The sequence below is a fragment of the Antechinus flavipes genome, chromosome 6, assembly GCF_016432865.1.
Source record: "Antechinus flavipes isolate AdamAnt ecotype Samford, QLD, Australia chromosome 6, AdamAnt_v2, whole genome shotgun sequence".
Taxonomy (NCBI): domain Eukaryota; kingdom Metazoa; phylum Chordata; class Mammalia; order Dasyuromorphia; family Dasyuridae; genus Antechinus; species Antechinus flavipes.
The window spans coordinates 15703530-15726514 of NC_067403.1; the positions used below are offsets into that span (position 1 = coordinate 15703530).

A 22985-nucleotide genomic window follows, 5' to 3' on the forward strand; every position below is an offset into this window, starting at 1 on the left:
TAGTGATGTCTTTTTTTCCCCACAGATTTTAACCCAGAGCATTGAACAACAACAACAATGCACTTAAACCTTCCTTGAAAAGTACAATGAGCATATATCATTGTTTTTGATTGGTATCTAATATGACTCAGTATTTTGAAAGAGCTCTAAAAATGTAAAGATTGAAATAGCTACCTTATTAGTATATTATTTTTAAAGCAAGAATGTTTAGATGTTTGCTGATATTAGTATTGAGACACTTAATTTTTCAAACTTATACATAATGGTTCTACCAGCTATCTTGAAACAAAAGTAGTTTTTTGTTTTGTTTTGTTTTGTTTTTACATTTCCTCTTTATTTTATATTCTCATGAAAATTCTGTGAGCCTACTTTGATGGCTATGTTTTTTGTTTGTTCTTTACTATTCACAGATAGTGAAATTCTTCTCCATTTCTCTATAAAGGATCTATTTATTGCATTGGACTTCTAGCTATAATTCACTTAAAAATTTTTGGCTATTGTTGCAGACTACCTAGCAACATGTTATTTCTCACTTTCATTCATGACTAACTCACTTGCTTTATGGATTATACATGTCCATGATATACTATCCCTTACTTGAGTTGGGAGAGGCTTGAGGCAAGGGACAAATAAGAGACCATTGCAATACTCCATGCAAGAGATGATAATGTCCTTAAACCAAGGTATTGACTTTGTTAAGAGACATAGGGTTAGAAACCAGAAGTGCTGTTGAGGTCAAAAAGCATGATTGGGCAAGTGTTTGGATATGTAAAGTGAGGGATTATTCATCAGTATCCCCCAGTTAGAATGTGAACTTCTTGAAGACAGTTATTTTCATTTCTGTCTTGGTATCCCAAATGCCTTTCACAGTGTCCGACATATAATGTCGGTGTGTAATAAGGGCTTTTTGAGAACGAATGGATGAATTAAAACTATTAAGTTCCTATTAGGTGCCAAGCACTGCGACAATCCTGGAGACTGATAAAGGAAAAGGTGAGAGCTTCCTAGTAATGGGGGAAGTAACACTTATAAAAGATTTCAGCTGCAGAGTGGATGGAAAGCCCTGGAACTCAGGTGGTGTTGGGGCAGCAAGAAGACCAGTGTCACTGGGTCAAAGAGAAGGTGAAGGGGAGTAAGGTGTAAAAAGATTGGGAAGGTTGGGGACAGTGTCAAAGGGCATTTAATAGTGGATGATGCAGGTTTCGGTGGCAGATCAGTATGTCAGATGAAGGTGGCCAGGAGCCAGAGGGACATGGCGGCAAGGCGGATGGCAGGGCCCAGGATGTTTAGAATACTGTGTCAGGGTGAGTGCCTGGTCCTAAAGGAAAGTTAGAGGCAATCAGCAGAAGTTACAGAGAAGCAGATTTCAGCTAGAAAAAGGAAAGGCGTTCCAACAATTAGAGCTGTCCAAGAATTGAATGGACTGCCTTAGACAGCACTGCCTTCCTCCCAAGGGTGTGCTGGTAAATGCTTGAAAACTAACTGGCTCTCCAAAAAAAAACTTTACAACACATTATAAGTTTCATCTGTATTAGTAACACTTTCTCCACTTCTTAAATCTAAATAACCAACAAACCAATAGATCATGCCCTGAATTTGTAGCACTTGCTGATTTCTGGGGTGTAAATGCTCAAGCACATTTGGACTGACCATGCTTAGGGCAAGTTGGAGAGGGGATTCTTCCAGGGATGTTGACTACGAGATAGCTGGGGAGGTTCCTCATAACTGAAAACTCTGTGATTCTGTGAAAATTACACGATTTGAAAATTTAAGCTTAACAACTTTAAATCTGAAATGGGAAGGTAATTCTCCCAGCAAGTGCTTGAGAGAATGTAAGCCAATTGTTCTCAAACTCTGCTCATGGTGCAGTATTCTTTGTAGTGAGGAATCATGGCACATTGAGCAGTTAAGTTGGTACCATTATGGGAGAATAAGAAGACTGGAGTGTCTGCAGTTTCCCTTCAATGATAACAGCTGTTTGTGTTAAGGTCTTTGTGAGTTCAAGGTCTGATGTGGTTTGAGGTTAGTGTAATAAGCAAATTTTATTTTTTGTGTGAACATTATTCTTACCGTGTGATGTATGCTGGGTAAGTAAAATTCATATTAAAATTATATATTTTTCAAAATGACAAAATCCACAACTTCGCAGCACACCCAACGGAGCTCGTTCGTAGCACATCCTTTGACAATCACTCCTATAAAGGAAAATCAACTTCCTGTTTAAATGAGAGGCTTTTAACTGGTAAATCAGAAACAGTTCGGGTCAAGTCATGTAAGCTTCATCCACAAGAGCTGCTGCAGAGAGCAGAAGAGAAGTCAGTCTTACTGTTTGAACCCCTTCAATTTAGGATAATCATGGTCTGATGCAGCGGCTTTGTAAACCAAGATCACATCTCAACATTTGGAAAGGTAAATTCAGTCCATTCATCTGGTTAGTGCCATGCATCCTTAAAACATGTTGATTGAGTCCATTACCCCATAGCTCCATTTTACATTTGCAGATTGCCTAGCAATTTACAGAATGCTTTTACTTTTCCATTGGAAGAGAGTAGGAAGGAGAAAAAGGAGGGTCATTGAGGCATCCTTTAAGTAAAATGTGCAAAAGAGAATAAAAGGAGGAACAGAAAGACTCATAAATAGGAAGGTTGTGAAAGGTATATGTTGAATTTAGTATAGATAGGCTAGAGATCTGCAGTTTCATTTAGTAAGCAAGTCTGTGTGCCAGGCCCGGTGCTAATCAGATACTGTCCAAAAAGATGCAGAACAGTCTCTGCCCTTAAGGAGCTTGCATTTTGAAGGGGGGAGACAACAAATGCATACAAACAAGCTACATGCAGGAAAAATAGGAAATAATTTAAAAGGGAAGACCTTAGAATTCAGAGGTATTGGAAAGTTTCCTGCAGCAGGAGTTTTAGTTAGGGCTTCAAGGAAGTCAGGGAAGACATTAAGATAGGAAAGGTGCGGCTGGGGAATGGTTTTGAAGGGCTTCAAAGGCCAGAGGATTTCATATTGGATCCTGAAAGCTATAGCGAGCCCCTGGAGTTATTGAGTGGGGATGACAAATCTCTGTGGCAGCTGAATGGAGGATGCGTTGAATTGAGAAACACTTGAGGCAAGCAGATCCAACAATGATATTTCAGTTGTCCAAAGGGTGGGGGTGTTGGGAGAGAGAAGGAAGTATTTAGAGACATGCTGCAGAATATATTGGATTTGGAGAGTGAAAGTGAGGAGTTAGAACCTGAGCAACTGAGAGGATGAGATTACTTATCCTTGACAGTAACAGCAAAGTGGGGAGGAGGAGTAAGGTTCACTTGTTGGGTTTAAGACTAGGTGGAGATGTAAAATTGGACATCAGCAGAGAGGTGGATTTGAGAATCCTCAGGATAGAGCTGATAATTAAATCCACCAGAGATAAGGTCACCAAGTGAAGTAGAAGAGCGGAAGAGTAGAGAGCTAAGGATGCAGCCCTTTGGGACCCTCAGGGATCCCTAAAATGGGGAGGAGGAGCTTTGTATTTGAAAGTGCCTTTGGGATTGAAGTTCAGAATCCACAAATTCTTTAGAAATAAATTCTAATGTGTTTTTTTGGATCCTGAATCTCTTTCAGACTGCATTTTACAGATGAGGAAACTGAGCCGAACAATTGTCCAGGTTCACACAACTAGTGTCTGAGGCCAGTAAACTCAAGAAAATGAATCTTCCGGACTCCAGGCTCAGCACCCTATCCACTGTACCACCTACCTGCCCCATCTGTCTAGACAAACAGACAGATAAAATAGAGCTGTCAAGGTTTTTAACCAATATCATTATGAGAGCCTCTCCTTTATAGCAAGGGAGCCTGAGTCCATTCTCCTGTTATGGGAGAAATATCTCCTCAGAGTTCATGGAATAAGTTACTGCTGCTAAAATAAATCTACCATAACGCAGAAATTATAAAGATAAAAATCTTGTTTATTATGTTTAAGCCCAGGTTCAAGACTTAAAAAATTATCCCTGAACAAAGATTAGTACTCTAACAAGGCTTTTTATAAAGTTACATCAGCGAGACAGAGAAATAATTTTTACACATTGCAATCTCATACATCCTCTTAAACCATAAAAGTTTATATATATGTGTGTGTGTGTGGGTGGGTGTGTGTATGTATATATATACATACACCCCACACACACACATATATATACACACACATAATCCCATGTTTTGTGCAATGTTGTAAAATTTAAATGTAGTTAGGCAGAATTATATTATCATACATCCCCTAAGGAAACAAACCTAGTTAAACAGACTCTATAGGTAAACCAAGTCAGCTTACAAATTGAGCCACATTTAGAGGGTTCACAATAGACTGACTGACAAGGGGAGATTTACATGCCTGCAGTCAGTGTTAAGTGAATTCTTCCTCAAATAAACTAAGCCTTAACTCCCTTTTTGGCTGTTTCTCTGAGGAGTGTTTCAAGCTTGAAGTAAAATTTCACATCTTATGGGATTTCAGCCTGCTCAATAACCTAACTAGGAGAAAAAGTCCTAATACCTCATCCCATCCCCCAAAGAATTAATAAAGAAAATTTTAATACATTTTAAAATTCTCATAACATGCACAGATATACTTAGCCAGTTTAACCATTTGACTACCAAAATCAATACTAAGAATAAAACGTTAAAGAGGTAATGTTTATTCACTGTTCTTCTTATCAATGACAGGACCTATTTTAAATTCTCAGACATTTTTCCCCTCCATGTCAGTCCTCCAGCATTGTCATGTAAATAGTCCCAGAAGCCTCACAACTTCTTGACACTTAAATTTGGGGAAAGCAGATTGATTCTTTCTGCTTCTCTCCTACAAGAAAACCTCACCCACTTTGGCAATTCTTCCCTAAATTGTTTATAATATTGTTTATCATCTCAAAGTAGCAAATTAAGCTTCCGTTTTCCCTTTTGGAAGGAATTCAAGTTTCCTTTGCAGAAACAGGGAGAAGAGACTAGAGATGTCCATTCCTCTCTTCAAGACACAGGGCACCCTTATGGGACATAGGCTCTCACGGCACTTGTTCCTATTTTGCCTTAATTAAATTTATTATTAATGTACTTAGTCCAATTAAACCTTTGGGTAAAGTTCATATTACTTCAATAGAAAGAACGTTTTCTTGATTCTGGGATCCTTAAATTGAAGTCTTTGATAGACCTCCCCTGCAAAAAGTTCATGGATAGATTTCAGGGAGTCCTTGAAATTGGATGGGGGAAAATTACATCTTTATTTCAAAATAATTTGGTTTCCTCTGTATTTTGTTTTGTGCATTTAAAAACCTTATTCTATTATTGTTCTATAAGAAATGGTGAGCAGGCTGATTTCAGGAAAGACTTACATGGATAGATGCTAAGTGAAGTGAGCAGAACCAGGAGATCATTGTACACAACAACAAGATGATGTGATAGTCAACTCTGGCAGATACGGCTCTTTTCAACAAAGTGATTCAAGGCAGTTCCAATGGTCTTGTGATGGAGAGAGCCATCTGCAGCCAGAGAGAGGATTTTCACTTTTCCTTGTTGAAGTTATTGTTCATTTTCTTGTTTTTTCTCTCATTTTCCCCCTTTTGATCTGATTTTTTTTGCACAATATAAATGTGGGAATATGCATAGAAGAATTGCACATGTTTGTATATATTGGATTACTTGCTGTCTAGGGGAGGAGGTGGAGAGAGGGAAGGAAGAAAAAAATTGGAACACAAGGTTTTACAAGGGTCAGTGTGGAAAATTCTGCATGTTTTGACAGTAGACAGCTTTAAAAATAAAATGAATGTTGGTTTGCAATCTGTCCTTTTCAGAGCGCGTGGAAGGAGGGCCTGGTCTGGCCGTCTCCGTTGTGAAAAAGCAGTTATTAAACTACAACTTCCCTCCTTCAGTAGGCATGCAAGACTGAGCATTGCTGCCGGCTTGGAGGGTGCAAATAAGACAGCCGCAGGGACGCCATTTTCTGAAGCAGGGGCCCTTCACCTGGAGCTCATGAGCTTTTAAAAAAGATATTTCACTAACTGTTGCAATTTAATTGGTTTCCTTCGGAAACAGATGCTATTTTCACTACGTTATTTTATGCACAATGCACCGGTTGCCGTCGTTGGAATGCTTACAAGAACGAGCTCGGCCACCAGGGGCGCTGTTTGCCTGTAGTTTGACTATAAGCTCCGCGAGGGTAAGGACCAAAGCTCTTCTATAGCGAGCTCTGCACGGGCAGGAGACGCGACGGCCGTGACGTCATCACAGAGTGTGCGCGCGCGCGTAAGGTGAGTGAGCGGGCGCGCGCCCGGCGCTCCGGCAGGAAATCCCGCCCCGGAAGTGCCTCTCTGCCCGCCGGCTGATCCTCGCAATGCGGCTGTGCGGGAGGTAGGGGGCGGGGCTCGGAGGCGGCTGACAGGGAGAAGAGGGAGTCGGGCCCCAGTTTGAGGAGAGGGTCTTTTGTCCCCGCGGGACCCCTCCCCAAGATGCCGGCCTTCCGACAGGTGGGAGAGAAGCAGTTGCCCCAGGAGATCATTTTCATGGCCTGGTCTCCCAAGAGGGACCTCATTGCCTTGGCCAACAAAGTGGGGGAGGTAAGTGAAGGCAGGCCCCCCTGGCCTACCTGGGCCTCAGTTTCCCCTGCAGTTCTCCCCGTTAGGCCCTTCCCCAAACCCGAGGAACCTCTCCTTTGTCGTGGGAGACGCTTATAAAAATTCTTTCATATGGAAGGAGGCACCTTAAATAAAAGAAAATTAATTCAAAGTAAATAAAATTAAATAAAAAAGAAACAACAGGTCCGGAAATGGAAGAAAGGTTTGCCATCCCCAGCCTCAAGTTGGTGCGACTTTGGTTTCCCATCCAAGTTAAAATATTTTCCAAAAATTATACGAATGTATGTGTATGTGTGTGTGTGTGCATGTGTATGTGTACATGTAACATGCATGTGTGTGTGTTGCATATTACATATTTATCCACTTTCAGCCCTTTCTAATATCTACGTGAAAAGACAAAGAAGGGAAAGGCCAAAAAAAACCCCTTTAGTATCCATGGCATGAGGCTAAAAGAGAGTAGATGAAGAAGCTGAGGCTCGACAAGTCTCTGTGAAGGGCTTCAGACCCTGCTGAAGATACAAAGCTAAAAACTTTGCCTCAGGCGGTGAAGTGATTTACCCGATGTCATGGACCTGGTAGAGTTGTCTTGAAGTTCCGGGGGCAAAGGATGCTGGGTTTTTGGGAGGGGAGGATGATGCTGGAACAGGGAAGAGAGTTAGAGGTTTTCCACGGAGCCTGTAAAGAGCAATGCCGGGAAGGCGTTTGAAAATTAGAGAATGGGTGAAACCATGGGATATATGTATGGGAAAATTGAATGTGCCACTGGATTTGTAGTTAAAAAAAAAAATTGGGTTTGTGCCTCAATTTACCAACTATGTGATCTTGAACTAGTCTTCTGTCCTCGTGGTGTCCCAGGCTGCCCCATAATGTCTCCCAGACGTTGTGTCTCACGGAGTCTCTGTCATTGCTAGTGCCAACTTGTACTCCTCTATGTACTGATATGTATTTTGTCTCCATTAAAATGTAAGCTCTTTGAGGACTGTTCTTTTGTTTCTGTACCTTCAGTGCCTAGCTCAGTGTGTTGATACTTAATAAATGCTCCTTAACTGATGGCTCTATAACTTATGAGGTTATGGATACAGGAAGGTGAGTAGTGGGACATGAGTCTGGAAAGGTAGGCTACTAGTCCTAGGAACTACATGATGGAGACTCTTATGCTATTTTTTTTAATCTTTAATTTCATCCTTGTAAGGAATTTGGGGAAGTTTCTTCCACCGGTACTGATGGACATCTTTGAGGTGCTGATAGTTTCATTGATTTCCTGCTTATGCAGCTATTACGTGTCAGAAATAATAATTGAACCTGTATCTTTTTGACTCAGGACAACTTTGGAGAGTTTTAATTAGGGTGATGGACAGAGTGACAGGAGAAGACAAATAGTATAGATATTGAAGAACACTTAAATATTTATATCATATTTATGTCCTTGAGCATAGAGATAATTTTATTCTTTATATTTGAACCTCTAGCACCTAGCATAGTGTCTAACACGTAGTAGGTACTTAGTAAATATTGATTAATTGTCAAGAGACATTTCAAACACAACCCGTCCAAACTCATCATTTCTCCAAAATCCCTCTTCTTAATTTTTTAATTTCTGTCGAAGCCATCCTCACTCTTTGAGTCTCCCAGGTTTGGAACCTTGGCCCTTCAAAACCTTGTGCCAGCATGTCTTTTCAACCACATTGTACAGTACTTCCCCTCCTCCCTTCCGGGATCTAGCCAAACTTAATCTCGCTCTCTTCTTTATACTTCACATCCCTCACCCATGCCTTTACACTGTCCCCAATGATTGTGAAGCACTTCCTCCTCATCTTCATCTCACAGAATCCCTCTCACTTCAAAATGCAGCTTAAATATGCTTTAACATGAAGCTTTTTTTAATCCTCTCAATTACTAATGCCATTCCCTTATAATAGGTGCTTATTAAATGCTTGTTAATTGACTGTTACTTGTTAAGGTCCTATTATCCTATGCCCTAGTTCTTAAATGATCAACTTTAGGAGGCTAACATTCCATTATAAAACTTCTCTTACATTAAACCCTACTTAGAAGGAACCTAAAGGAATCTTTTATTGTCAAGCTTGGGAGAAGTTCATAGAAGAGCAGGTTTTGATTTTCTAAGGGAGAAGTTATTTACCTTGACTCGAACTCTAAAAAACTATTTTGAGAACCACATTTCAATATAATTTATTTTCTTAGCAATCTTATGTATTTTATTCATTTAAAAACATTCTAAAAAGTCTTTATAGGTTTCATCAGACTGCCAAATAGGTCCTTGATCCAAATCTGATTAAGAATAGCTGTTATGGTGTTGCTATACTTTAGAATGAGTATAGTATTGTCAGGTTTTTCCAAAACGTTTCCCTGTCATAAAATAATTTGGATTGCTATTATTTCTACAAAAGCTCTTATCCCAAGTGCTGCCAGAATTAAGATTTATTGGAACAGGTGTTTGAGGAAAACAGTGTTCTCTATCTACCTCAAACTAGGCCATCTGCTGCCAACCTCCTTTTATAACTACTGAAATTGTCTTTTTTATTTCGCAGGATGTTTTTTAATTTTTTAAAAATTCTCAGTGCCCTAATATTTCTTCAAGAGATCTCATTTTGTTAATCCATTACTAGCAGAGCTATCTTATGTTGTTTTTATATTGAAGCATATATAATTATTCTGCATACTAAAAATGCTTTAAAAAAAAAACTTTATAGTTTCAGTTCTTCTAGATGGGATGTTTGTCATGGACTGAGAAGACGAATACTTATATTCCTTTCCACATCCAGCACTAATGTTAAAATGCATTTACATTTATATTATTAATTGTTGACCTGTCAACATAAAAAGGTTAGATAATTTACTGGATACACAATTAAGTGTATTTTCTCATTTCTTCAGTTTTTAAAAATATTTTTTTATAATTTCTTCAGATATTACTGTCCATGAACAACTGTGGGTTCCTTCCATAGCTAATAGATGACTTAGAAAATAGGAATTTTAATCTTTATAATTGGCTTGCTTTAAGACTCAGCTGATGTTCCACTGTGTGCAGTGATCTTTCCTAGTTGCCTCTTGATATAACTGGTTTCCCTTTGAGACTATCTTCTTTCTGTTCTATATATGTTTTGCATGTACATAGCTATCCATAAGTTACTCTTCCTTTAATATATGAACTTCTTGAAGTCAGGAAGAATTTTTTTTTTTTTTTTCATATTCCTGACACTATTCATAGTACTTGGTAGATAGTAAGCATTTATTAATGCTTACTGACTGATTGGGTTTGTTGTCTTTATATTTAAAACAAAAATTTTTTTTTTAATCTGTTCCTCAGGTTTTACTTCATCGACTAGCAAACTTTCAGCGAGTATGGAGTTTACCACCAAATGAAAATACTGGAAAAGAAGTGACATCTTTGGCTTGGAGACCAGATGGGAAAAGTAATGATAAGTTTTTTTTTTTTTTTTTATTAAAGTTTTTTATTTTCAAACCGTATGTATGGATAATTTTTCAACTTTGACCCTTGCAAAGCACTTGTGTTCCAAATTTCCTCCCTTTCCTCCCACCCCCTCCCCTACATGGCAAGTAATCTAATAAATGTTAAACATGTTAAAAGTATGTTACATCTAATAGAGGCATACATATTCATATAATTATCTTGCTGCACAAGACACTTGACCTTACAGATTCTAGTATTTAGTTTGTTTGCTTGACATTTCCTAGCCTCCTTACTCCATTCTTTTGGACTGTATAGCATCTGGCCCAGTCTGTATTTTTTAAATTATTTTTTATAATACTTTTTATTTTTCAAAATACATGCAAAGATAGTTTTCACCAATCACTCCTGCAAAACTTGATGTTCCCAATTTTTCTTCCTTCCTCCTCTAGACAGTGCATTTTCCAGTATAGGTTAAACATGTGTAATTCTTCTGAATATATTTCCACATTTATCATGCTACACAAGAAAAATCAGATCAAAAAGGAAAAATAATGCGAGGAAAAAAACAAGCAAGCAAACAGCAACAACAAAGGTGAAAATACTATGCTTTGATCCATATTCAGTCTCTACAGTTTCTTTCTGGATGCAGATGACTCTCTATCACAAATCTATTGGAATTGACCTGAATCACCTCATTATTTAAAATAGCCAAGTCCATCAGAGTTGATCATCCCATAATCTTGTTGTTGCTGTGAACAATGTTCTCTCAGTTCTCACTTCAGTAGCATCAGTTCATGTGTCTCCAGGCATTTCTGAAATCATACTGCTGATTGTTTCTTAGAACAATAGTATTCTGTTACATTCAAGATACTTCTTTTTTGATCCCTTTTGATCCTAATCTACAGTTGATTATTCTATTATATTATGCTGAATATTTTGAAATCTGAATAATACTTCAGGGCTTCAAATAGCGAGATCCTTGACTATTCCTATGAAATTACCCTAAAGGGCCATATTGGAAAGGAAAAAAAAAAGCAAATGAAGGATTATTTGGAAAATTATGACGTGCAGTTGGCTGAGCAGCCCCTTGGGTTTAGTCCATAATTACATATATCTTGAAAAGGCAATTCAGATAAACTATGAACTGGGACAAAATTGAATAGGATGAAAGTGAACTGAATAGTATTTGGGAAATTGTGTGGGGCTTCAGATAGTTTGCTCCATATTCCCAAAGCAAATCTTCCACTTTTCTCCAGTGATGTTTAATGTCTACAAATCCCAGAATACAGTAGGCTTGTAAGTAGCAAAACTGAGATTACCCAAAGAACAAAAAGGAAAGATACAATATAAACGCAAGTTTACTGTAGTCTGTTTGTTAGCAATAGTGATTTACATGGGAAAAGTTCTGTGAAGAATATCATCGAGGATATCTGTGACCATAGAAGGTTCTTTTGTCATTTAGTGAGAACAAATAATGACATGATCTAAAGGTTTTCATAAAATACACAAACATTAAAAGATCTAGAAGTATGTTGGAGAAATCCTCTGGAGGATTTATATAGGATATTAATGAGTATCACACAGTATAAGAAGGTATGAGTAAATGACATAGTATCCACGCTGATGAGAACAGATACATTGAAACGCCAAAAAATGTCTCTAATTTTTATGATTAATGAAAATCATCACTGATTTCATTTAATGTTTTAGTGGTTTGGGCTCTCCCCTGTCCCTTTGTACAAATAATCTGAAGAAATTTGTTCAGTTGCATTTTATTTATACAGTGTGCTTCTCCTGGGAAAGAACCATAGTGAAATTAACATGTACTCTTAAATCAAAAATTTTTATTAATCAGTAAATGAGCATTAAACATCTGTGTATCAGGCATTGTACTAAATGCTAGGGAAGCAAAGGTTTATGAAAGATCATACAGTAAATGTTGGTTAAATAATGAGTAATGTTATCACTAAAAAATTAAATATGAATTTGTCAAAAAAAGGCTATTGAGAGTTATTTCAAATAGTTTGTTTTTGGGAGGGATAATCAGGAATTTATAAGAATCTTGTACAAAGTTGTACTTTAGTATATAACTGGATGATATTACCTGAGTCCACATTTGAAATTTAATGAAATAACTTGAAGTATTAATATTTTTTTACTGATCCATTCAGAGATTCTACAATGTAAAATTTATTTCTTGTCAAAGACAAATGTGCTTCTGATTTCTGTGTTCTCATTTGATAAAAACAGCAATAGGATAGAAAAAGTATTGAAAAGTATGGAGATAAAGTAATTTCTTCTAGGCTTGTTTGTAGATTCCATTATATCTTGTTGATAAAGAATGGCCATATAGCAATATATTGTTGTTGTTTATTTTTTTAAAACATGTATAGGTCCTTTATAGTCTATTTTTTTTTTTTTGTCTTAAAAATTTTCCCTGGAGCTTAATGCTGCATTATTAATAGCATCATAAGCTAGAATTCTTAACTAACAATACCTGTGATGAGAATTTATTTGAAATGGACAAAATTAAACAGTAGCAAATTAAAACTATTGATATTAACTTATTAACTATTCAGGATTCTTGAGCCAAAATTCACTTTATTATCAATGCTATCAATAGAGTTACGTTTTCATATGCTTAATTACCAGGTATTTGATTGTCTTTTTCTTGTAGTTTTGGCCTTTGGCCTTGCTGATACCAAGAAAGTTATTTTGTGTGATGTTGAGAAGCCTGAAAGCTTGCACTCTTTTTCTGTGGATACGCCTGTTACTTACATGCATTGGATGGAAGTTACTGAAGAAAGCAGGTAGGTCAAGAAACTTTAAAATCTGCATTAATGTAAACTCAAAATACCTATCAGAGGTAACTTTCAATGTAATTTAGGAATACCTCTGGCAGCACCGTATTTCTCCCTGTTTTACCAAAGTTAGTTTTTTTTTTTTTTTTTTTTTTTTTAATATAATACTCTCCTAAATTCTTTTCTTTTATTAAACAAATGTCTTTTTTTCCCCTCAATAGTATTTTATTTTTCCAAGTACATATAAAGATAGTTTTCAACATTCATTTTTTTTTCTTTATTATAGCTTTTTATTGACAAAACATATGCATGGGTAATTTTTCAACACTGACCCTTGCAGAAACTTCTGTTCCAACTTTTCCCCTCCTTCCCTCCATCCTCTCCCCTAGATGGCAGGCACTCCCATACATGTTAAACATATTAAAGTATATTCAACATTCATTTTTGTAAGACTTTGAATTTTTCTCCCTCCCTTAGTTACCTCTTCACTCCCCAAGACAGCAAGCAATCTGATGTAGGTTAAATATGTGCAGTCCTTTCAAACATATTTCCATATTTGTCATGTTGTGCAAGAAAAATCAGCTCAAAAGAGGAAAAAAAAAATTATGAGAAAGAAACAATGGGGAAATACTATGTTTTGATCCACATTCGGTCTCCATGGTTCTCTCTCTGGATGTGATTGGTATTTTCCATCCCAAGTCCATTCAATTGCCTTGAATAATCTCATTGTTGAAAAGAGCCAAGTCCATCCCAGTTGATCATCACATAATCTTGTTGTCACTGTGTATAATGTTCTCAGTTCATCTAAGTCTTTCCAGGCTTTTCTGAAATCAGCCTGCTCATCATTTTGTATAAAACAATATTATTCCATTCCATTCATATACCATAACTTATTCATTCATTTCCAAATTGAGAAGCATCAATTTCTAGTTCCTTAAGCCACAGTATTTTAGGACTCTGTATATGTGTGTGTGTATTTCTACTTATACATATGAGTAAAATCTGACCATCTCTGTTTCATGAAAGATATTAAAATTATTTTTAAAAATTCAGTAGAGGCTCTTCTTGACAAGTTATTCTTTTCAATCATTCCTAAATAATCAGTTTATTGTTATCCTGTGGTTTTTAGGAATTTAAGAAAAATTACTTTAGTAGTGATGATTTATATACAGATTTATGAATAGTATGCTGAGAATCCAAAAGCTTTCAGGGCTACTTTTGTGTTAAATGTGGAATTGCTTAGTCAAGACTTTAGAATGGAGATTTGGGTATAAACCACAGAACTGACCATAAGCTAGCATAATTATAGCAGTATTCTTCAAAGCAAATCTTGATACTTAGAGTGGTGACATGAATTCTTGGATGAGTGTTTAGAGTTCCTGAACTATATTCCTTTATAGCAATTTTGTGACTCTAGATAAGTCATTTATTTCTATTTTTAAATTTATAAAATGTATACATTTATCCTTTGCAAGACTAAAGTTGTTTGTGAATAAGGAAAACTCTTAATATGTTGTTTGTTATTAGTAAATTATCTCTTCTTCTGGAAGTGCTGTATGTTTGTTGTAAAACTTGTTGCCTAACCTTACTAATTTTACCTAAATCTTTGTGTTATGTTGATTTTGCCCAAATCAATCTTAAAGTGATTTTTTTTTTCATAATGTAAATAGTAGCTATAGCTGTTTAGAGATTGGATAAAATTTCATTTTTACTTTATAGCCTTTATTTTGAACTAAGTATTAAAAAAAAATTACATACTTCTCAATGAAAAAAAGACATGAATATTTTATTCTTAATTTATAATGAATATAATAGCAAGATTTTTATTTTAAATATAAAACCTGACTACTGTTTAGTTTGTGTATTTCTTTGAAAGATTAAAATATTTTCAAATTGTAAGTCATATCTTTAGTGTTTTAGACCATTCTTTTTTTTTCTCTAGTGTTTTAACATCTTTTTATAATGCTGAGGATGAGTCAAATCTCCTTCTGCCTAAACTACCTGCCTTGCCAAAAAAGTGAGTATCAAAGTTGGAAAGCTTTTTAACAAGTTGTAATTTTTTTATTCATTTGAAATTTGTTATTAACTGTTATGAAAATATCTTTAGTTATTTAATTTAAAATAATAATTTTCTTAATTTGTATTCTTATTCAGCTATAGCACCACTGCCAAAATTTTTAGGTAAGAAAGATTCTGTGGTATTTTTTCAAGTAAGAGAATTATTGTTTAGTATAAAATCTGAATTGTAATCATTATTTTTCATATTTTAGTGAAGAAAAGTCAGATGAAATTATGAAGCTCTTGGGTGATGTCAGGTAAGTTTCGTGGAAGAATGTCAAACATTTTTTTTTTTTAAATAAAGCTTTTTATTTTCAAAATATATGCATAGATAGTTTTCAGCATTCGCCTTTGCAAAACCTTGTGTTCCAATTTTTTTCCCTCTCTCCCTTTTCCTCACCATCTCCTCTAGACAGCAAGTAATTCAATATCAAATATGGGTGTCTTATATTTAAAATCACTTAATTTAAGGAGGAAGTTTTAAATGGATAATTTTATGTGTTAGTATCAATTAGCTTTTTTTGGTATAATTTCTTTGCTCACATTACACATTCTTTTAATATCTATCATTTAACTTGATGTTATTCTATGGCCTTTCATTTTGTCAGTTTTAAAAATAGTTTTAAAAGACTTAGAGCATCCCTTTCCTGTTTTCTTCAAAAGAAGAAATTTTAATGGAGTAAAGAAGTCTTAAATGAAATTTTATCTTTGAATCCTAGGGCATGCATTGCATTTTTAAATCTTTAGGCCCCATCAACTATATTTACTGTTGAGGTGGAGACAAATGGTACATAAAGAGAAGGACTAGGGACATGGCATGGACAAATCAGTAAACCTTTTCTTTCTTTATTTATTTTCCTCTACAAGGATAGAAAGGAAAACTTTCATCTTAGGTATAACTTTGCACAGCTTGATAGAACATCATAAAATTTAACTTCTTCAGTCAGCCTTTCTAAGCTTCTGTTTTTTTTAATCTTTAAAAATCAGGGATAATAATAGTTAACCTTGTGAGTTTGTTCTGAGAATCCAAAGCCCTAATGTGTGCAGAGTGCTTTATAAATCTTAGACTAGAAATGTCAGGTGTCATCTTAGTAAAGCTGTGATGATACTGGCCATAGATAAGAAGAAGCACTGTATTAGGACTTTAATGATAATTCTTATTATCTGCCTACAACCTGTTATCTTCCAGGTAGCAGGCTTTGCTCATTTGCACAGTTGAATTTTTATACTGCTTTGGAAAAGATTAGGCATGTTTAGCTGAATTTGACCAACAAATCAGGAGACTTGTTTTGCTTTATCAATTTCCACTGCAGGAGAGCCTTCATATGTAGATTATATAGGAGAAGTCATTTAGAGCTGAGTTTTAGAACTTGATTATTTCTATTGTTGATTGGTCCTCAGCTTGTTGCCTTACTTTTAATTAGGCTTAATGCTCTTGTCCTTGGAGGAAATTCTGAGTTCATTGAGATCTATGCTTATGGAATGTACAAAATTGCCACTGTTACAGGGGTGAGTTTTCCTTTTATATTTTCCCTATAATTTCTTTTTTAAATATAGCAGCTAATTGGTTTGTGAGAGAAGATTCAAACATTAACTATTCTAATTTTCAGTGATTGAAATAACTGTTTCTTAAATGCTGAATTGTGTATTTTTTCTGAAAAGAATGATGAATATTTTCTTACAATCTTAGGAATTAATTAAATTTGGAAGTTAGAGATTTCAGCTATAATTCATACAAAGTGTAAAAGTAAGAGACATAATACTCATAACAAGCAGGAACTATTAGTTGCTAATGGAATTGAAGACTAAAAAAAAATGATTGAAATGCTTGTAGTCTTTTTATAACCTCACTTTTTGTTTATTTATTTATTACCAGTAGCTGGAGAATAAAAGTTAGAATTGGTGGCTAAAATACAGCTAAGCTAAATTAGTCACAGCTAGTATTCTTTCTCTCCCAGCACTAGAGCTAAATGCTTAGTGCTGAACTTGTTCCCTCCTAAATTCTACCCTCCCCCTGTATCTCCCAGGGAGAGGGAGAAGAATTTCTGCTGCTGAACTCTTGAGTTGTGGAAACTGACTTTCTTAGGTAACCCAAGGGAAGAAGGGAGAGAAGAAGGCCTGAATGAAGGCCCTAAATGTGCAGGTTGGTTTGACCCCAGTGCCCATTGTAGAAGGCAGGCAAGATCCTGATTCATGGAGATTTCTGTTCCATGAGCTGTCAGGTTTTCTAGGTTTTACATAGGTTTTTGCCTCATATATTATACACAAAGGTAAAGTCATGCATTAATATTAAAAATGTTATTTGAGTGAAATGAACAAATAAAATTTATGACTGGAATCTTTTACCTTCTCAGGTTTCTGGTTCGTGTCTCGGCTTATGCTTATCAAGTGACTTGAAATCATTATCAGTTATTACAGAGACGGGAGATTCTACCAGTATTATGTCAGAAATTTCATATTTTCAGGTGAGTGAGACTGAGCTTCAGAGCAATGTGAAATACAGTCTATTTCTTGTAGATATGTTATTCTTATCTAGTGATTTCAGTGGCTGAGAACCATTTTGATGATCTGTAGCTTAATAATATTAAGTGCTGAGAGTTAGAAAGCTTTTTAAGACCTGCAAAGTTCTTCGCATATGTTCCCATTTCTGAGCTTTACATGATTGAGATAAGTACCGATGGTATTATTATCTCTACTGAGAGAGCTCAAGGCTCCGAGAGAAATGACTTGCCCATAGTCACATAGTAGATAGAATTTGTTCACATGTATTCTGTCTGAGACAGAATCAGAATCCAGAACTTCTTCCTTGACAATAAAACTCACCCATATCCAAGATCCCATAAATACATAATATGGCAAGTAATCTAGCATAGGTTAGACATGTTCAGTTCTTCTATACATAGGACCACAATTAGCATGCCGCACAAGAACAGTCAAATCAAAAAGGGGAAAAATGAGAAAGGAAACAAAATGCAAGCAAACCACAACAAAAATAGTGAAAATCCTATGTTGTGAAACACATTCAGTTCCCACAGTACTCTTTCTGGGGCATAAGGCTCTCTCCATCACAAGACCATTGGAACTGTCCTGAGTCCTCTTGCTGTTGAAAAGAGCCACACTTGGATACATCTCTTGGTGATGATTTTGCTGTAAATAAGATAAGAAGTAAGACTCTGGTTTTCACTCCAATTTCGTCTGTTGTGCTTTACAGCTCGATACTAGCCTGTTGTCTACTTATTTACCTGAAGTGACTCGGATGGCCAGAAAGTTTACTCACATTTCGACCCTTTTGCAGGTATTTATTTAAAACTTGTTAAGAATTAGAGTAGTCTCAAATAAAATGTAGAATATAATAAGTTCTGATGAGGTGAAGGCTATAATTAGGGAGAGTTGAAGAATAATAAGTATAGTTAGGTAGATTTTTTTTCATGTTAAGGGTTCGTGGGCTAGGTGGTTTCAGCCGGCAATAATTATTAGTAGAAGAAGTCAGCATGATAGAATTGGGTCTCCTCCTCCAGCAGGGTCAAAAAATGTATTAAGATTGTAGTCTGTTAAGAGTATTGTAATACTGGCTACTAAAACTGGCAGGGATAGAAGAAGTAGTACTGCTGTAATTATCATGGATCAGACGAACAATGGTGTCCGATATTGGGATATTGCAGGGGGTTTCATGTTGATATGCAACACTGAAGTGATTGATTTCTTCAATTCCTTATATGCCAAAGGCATAAACTTTCACTTCTTGAGATTCAGTAACACTGTGATAGCTTATATTAGGGTCACTTTGTATCCATGTATGGAATGGAAATTTTATTGATACTTTCTAAGAAACAAAAAAGTAAACATTTTTGATGACAGTTCAAATACTGCTTTAAGAATTTTTAAAGTTTAATTTGGAAAACATTTTAGAGGGTATTATAAACTATACAGCTTCTAAATAACAGTGCATTTTTAAACTGAAGATTTATATAGGCCTTCATGATTTGACCAAACACTCATTTTGCCAATTAGTATAACATGAAATATGTTTGTGGAAAATTTTAAATGGGAAATTTCAGTAGAAGAAGAAGAAAGAAGAAAAGTTTTTGAAATATATCTTGATACTGACTACTATTATTTATGTTTTCATTTTTTTTCTGTGATGCTCGGATCTAAATTCATTAAAAGATAAATTTCAGATTATCATGAGTCAGATCATAATAAGTATACAAATTTGTAATTGACATTTCAAGTTAAAATATTTTATTGCTTTTTTTTTCATTTTCATGTATAGTATATAAGGTTATCATTGACATGCATGTGTGAGGCTTGGGAAGAAATATTGATGCAAATGGATTCTCGTCTCACCAAATTTGTACAGGTAATATTACTGAAGCCCCTCATTGAAAAGTTAGAACTGCATTAAGTTCCTTACTTACTTTTAGCTCATGCCTCAGGAATTTAAGAAAACCCATAAATTGAGAATAATAAAATGTTCGGTTTGATTTAACTTCTCAATAATTTTAAAAACAGGGGAATAGTTTATGTCATTGATACTTTCCATTTTGACTTAATTATATGAAATGGTTGGCTTATTTGTTGTGAGAATGATGTGGTCACCAGAGGAAAGCTGCTAGAGAGGATTATTGGACAGGGATTTTGATGACAGGACAGGTAAGCATATGGAATAAGAAAACAGCTAGGAAGAGGAAATGTTATATAATAGCTAATTAGTTCTCTTCTTAGTTATTGATAGTCTAGTGACAAATTTAAAGAAGAATTTTTAGGGAAAATTTAGAGAAGAATATAAGAACTGTATTCTTTTTCTGAATAAGCATGTTTGCAATTTTAAATATTTCATATCTTGGTAAAATAAGTACAATAATCACCGTAATATTTGCCCTCTAGGAAAAGAACACAGCAACCTCAGTGCAGGATGAATTCATGCAGCTGCTCTTATGGGGGAAAGCAAGGTAAGAAGATACTTTGTAGTTTATATATTAAATATGTACTATTTCTTTAAAAAAAATAGAGCTTTATAAGAAATCATTGTACATGGCAACAGCAAGATTACATGATGATCAATTCTGATGGACGTTACTCTTTTCAACAATGAGGTGATTTAGGCCAGTTCCAATGGTCTTGTGATGGAGAGACCCATTTGTACCCAAAGAGAGGACAGTGGGAATTGAGTGTGGATTACAACATAGTATTTTTACTCTTTTTGTTGTTGTTTGCTTGCATTTTGTTTTCTTTCTCGATTTTTCTTGTGCAGCATGATAATTGTGGAAATTTGTATGGAAGAATCGCACATGTTTAACATATATTGGATTACTTGTCAAGTAGGAAAGGGAATGGGGGGAAGGGAGGAAAAAATTTTGAACACAAGGTTTTCCAAGGGTGAATGTTAAAAGTTATCCATATATATGTTTTGAAAATAAAAAGCTTTAATAAAAAGTAACAAAAAAGAAATATAATTACAAACCTAAAAAAAAGAGATTTATTAAATAGAGAAAAATTATTAACATGCTGTGTTGTGGTTTTTTTTTTTATTTTAGCCTTGAACTTCAGTCCCTCTTAATGAACCAGTTAACAGTAAAGGTATAGTTAATAATATGTGTATTGGAAATGTATATGTGTTTGAAACTGGCTATGAATTTCAAAGAATGGGATTGGATCTGTACTTTCAGTGGTATAGGGAACTCCCAGATGAGAAGGTCCCTTTCTACCACTGTTAGCAATTTACATGCAGAATCTCAGTGTTTTCTGGAACTTGAACGTTTTTATGGTTTGCCAAAGGTTTAAATGTCAGAGATTGGACTTGAACCCAGCTCTTCTGGGCTTTAAGGCCAGCACTTTAGCCATTATGCCATGCTCCCTCTTGTGAATATTAACACACATATCTAATTGCTTCCTTTGAATTGGCATAAAGTCCCTTAGATGCATGCTGATTTATTTCTCTTTTAAAAATTAGGGCTTGAAAAAACTTGGCCAGTCGATAGAGTCTTCATACTCCAGTATACAGAAATTGGTCATAAGTCACTTGCAGAGGTATGATTATTTGGAATACTTTAACATTGTAACTGTTGAAATGAACTTAACTAGAATCTTGTAGTGATTTATCTCCTAATGACTGTCCCTTAGCCATGATTCTAAACTTTTATACCTTTTTTTGATGAATCATTGAATTGCATTGAATCTTAAGAGTAGGATTTAAAGAGCAAATGACTGAGTCTATCCATCACCTCCATACTGTTTTCTCTGCCACATGTAAATTGACTTTTTTTTTCCCTCACCTATTTTTAGTAGATTTGGAAATGGGATTGTTACTGTGCCTTGAGGAAGTGAAATAAATCAGGAAGTAATACGGAGTTTAAGATTTAAACTATGGTGAAAACCTGCACATGATCTTAGTGGTTTCAGGCCTTTTAGTTTTAGATTTAAATATAATAAGATTGTTTTATAATATCTGGATAAGCTATTGTAATGTAATTTGAATTGCATTTTAATTTCATCCCTCAGGAAAAATGAAAACAGAATGATACATTCAAGTTCTTAGAATGTATCTTAGAACTTAAATTAGAAAATAAAACCCAAATTAAATTTATTGTCAGTTTCTAGTCTGAAAAACTGTAAATTTTTAGGCTATATGTTCAGTACCCATGATCATGGTGGGTAATGATGGGAAAAACTGAGAAATTCTCTTTTCTTCTACTTTGGTAGTGGCTCTGAGGCCTTATTATACCATTTGAGTGAATTGAAAGGAATGGCTTCTTGGAAACAAAAATACGAACCTCTTGGACTAGATGCCACTGGAATTGAAGGTAATTGATTTATTTCTCAATAGATCACATTAAGATTGTTTTTGTTTACAAGTAAACATCTTGCCTTTTTTTTTTTTTTCATAGATGCTATTACTTCTGTAGGTTCTTTCATATTAAAGGCAAATGAACTTCTTCAGTAAGTATCATAAATGTACAAAATTTTTTGTTTTTGTTTTTCTTAATTAAAAAAAAAAAACTTGAATAATAAGATCCCAATCTAATTTTTTGAAGAGAAAAAAATTAGAAAGCCAAAAGAAAAAGATGTTTTTCCCAAAAAAAATAGAACTATCTTCTTTTATTTTAACAGCCTAAGTGCAAATACATTTTGTCAATAAATATTAAGTGAAGATAATTTTGCCAATTTCTACATTTTAAATCTTCTTTTCCTAAGGTAATTACAGTTGAATATTCATTCCATTTTACAGATAGAACAATTGAGGCAATAAAAGTTAAATGGTCTAAAGTCACTTAGCCAAAGCTGCTAATGCCTGTGCCTGTACTCAGGTAATTAGGATATAGTATGTAGTGAAAGAGGAAGGGATGTAATGAAACTTTAAATATTGATTAAATATATTAAATATAAAGTGGAAAAGAAATTTGGCATAGTTGAATGTAAACTCAAAATAGGTTAGCAGTGTGTTGTTGCTGAAAAAGTAACTAATGTAGACTTGAGTCTCACAGATTCATTTGCTAGTTATCGCCACGTGAGTATAGTGGTGGTGGGGTGTAGAGCATAAAATGTCGGGTTCAGTCTGCAAGACCTGGATTAAAATCCTTGTGTTGCTTCTTAAATATGTGATCATGAGCAAGACATTTCACTTTTGTACGTCAGGCAAGTTCCCTGTGGGTTAGGTTATGCAGCCTGTAATATCACTTCCAGTTCTTAGGCTGTGCTGGTTTACTCTGACGTTCCTGAACTTCATAGAAATGGGAAGAATTTCTTTTTCTTTGAAATAGTAGTGATGCGGTCATGTTGGTCCTAAAATCAGTCACTAATAAGTTCTTATTATATAATAAGGTCAGTAATAGCAACCTAATCTCCCTAGGAGTATTATTTGATTTTTTATTTGCAAAGGACTTTGAGATTTGGAGAAGATAAGTGCAGTACAAGTGTCATATCTTTTATGTTGAATAATGATCCTAATATTTATAAGCTTAAATGGCTCATATCCAGACAGGGATTTAAGCAAAATGAAAATTGCTTTACAGAACTTATTTGGGGGTTAAATCTGTAGATAATAGGGAAATTCACTTTTTGAAATCCTGTTTTGGTACTTGTGAAAATCAG

At 35.1% G+C, this 22985-nt stretch overlaps 1 protein-coding gene across 2 annotated transcripts in view; it reads left to right on the forward strand.

Annotated features, from left to right (window-relative positions):
• The first annotated feature begins 6359 nt into the window (after positions 1-6359).
• Positions 6360-22985, forward strand: part of ANAPC4 (anaphase promoting complex subunit 4) — a 34275-nt gene continuing 17649 nt past the window's right edge. For both annotated transcript variants that reach the window (XM_051965902.1, XM_051965903.1), the window contains exons 1-15: positions 6360-6584; positions 9931-10036; positions 12713-12845; positions 14779-14853; positions 14991-15017; positions 15107-15151; positions 16319-16403; positions 17249-17359; positions 18106-18189; positions 19168-19254; positions 19782-19846; positions 20432-20474; positions 20848-20924; positions 21597-21697; positions 21782-21833. In XM_051965902.1, coding sequence (XP_051821862.1) covers positions 6477-6584; positions 9931-10036; positions 12713-12845; positions 14779-14853; positions 14991-15017; positions 15107-15151; positions 16319-16403; positions 17249-17359; positions 18106-18189; positions 19168-19254; positions 19782-19846; positions 20432-20474; positions 20848-20924; positions 21597-21697; positions 21782-21833 — 1199 coding nt within the window. In that variant the 5' untranslated portion in view covers positions 6360-6476. The remainder of the gene's footprint in view (positions 6585-9930; positions 10037-12712; positions 12846-14778; positions 14854-14990; positions 15018-15106; positions 15152-16318; positions 16404-17248; positions 17360-18105; positions 18190-19167; positions 19255-19781; positions 19847-20431; positions 20475-20847; positions 20925-21596; positions 21698-21781; positions 21834-22985) is intronic.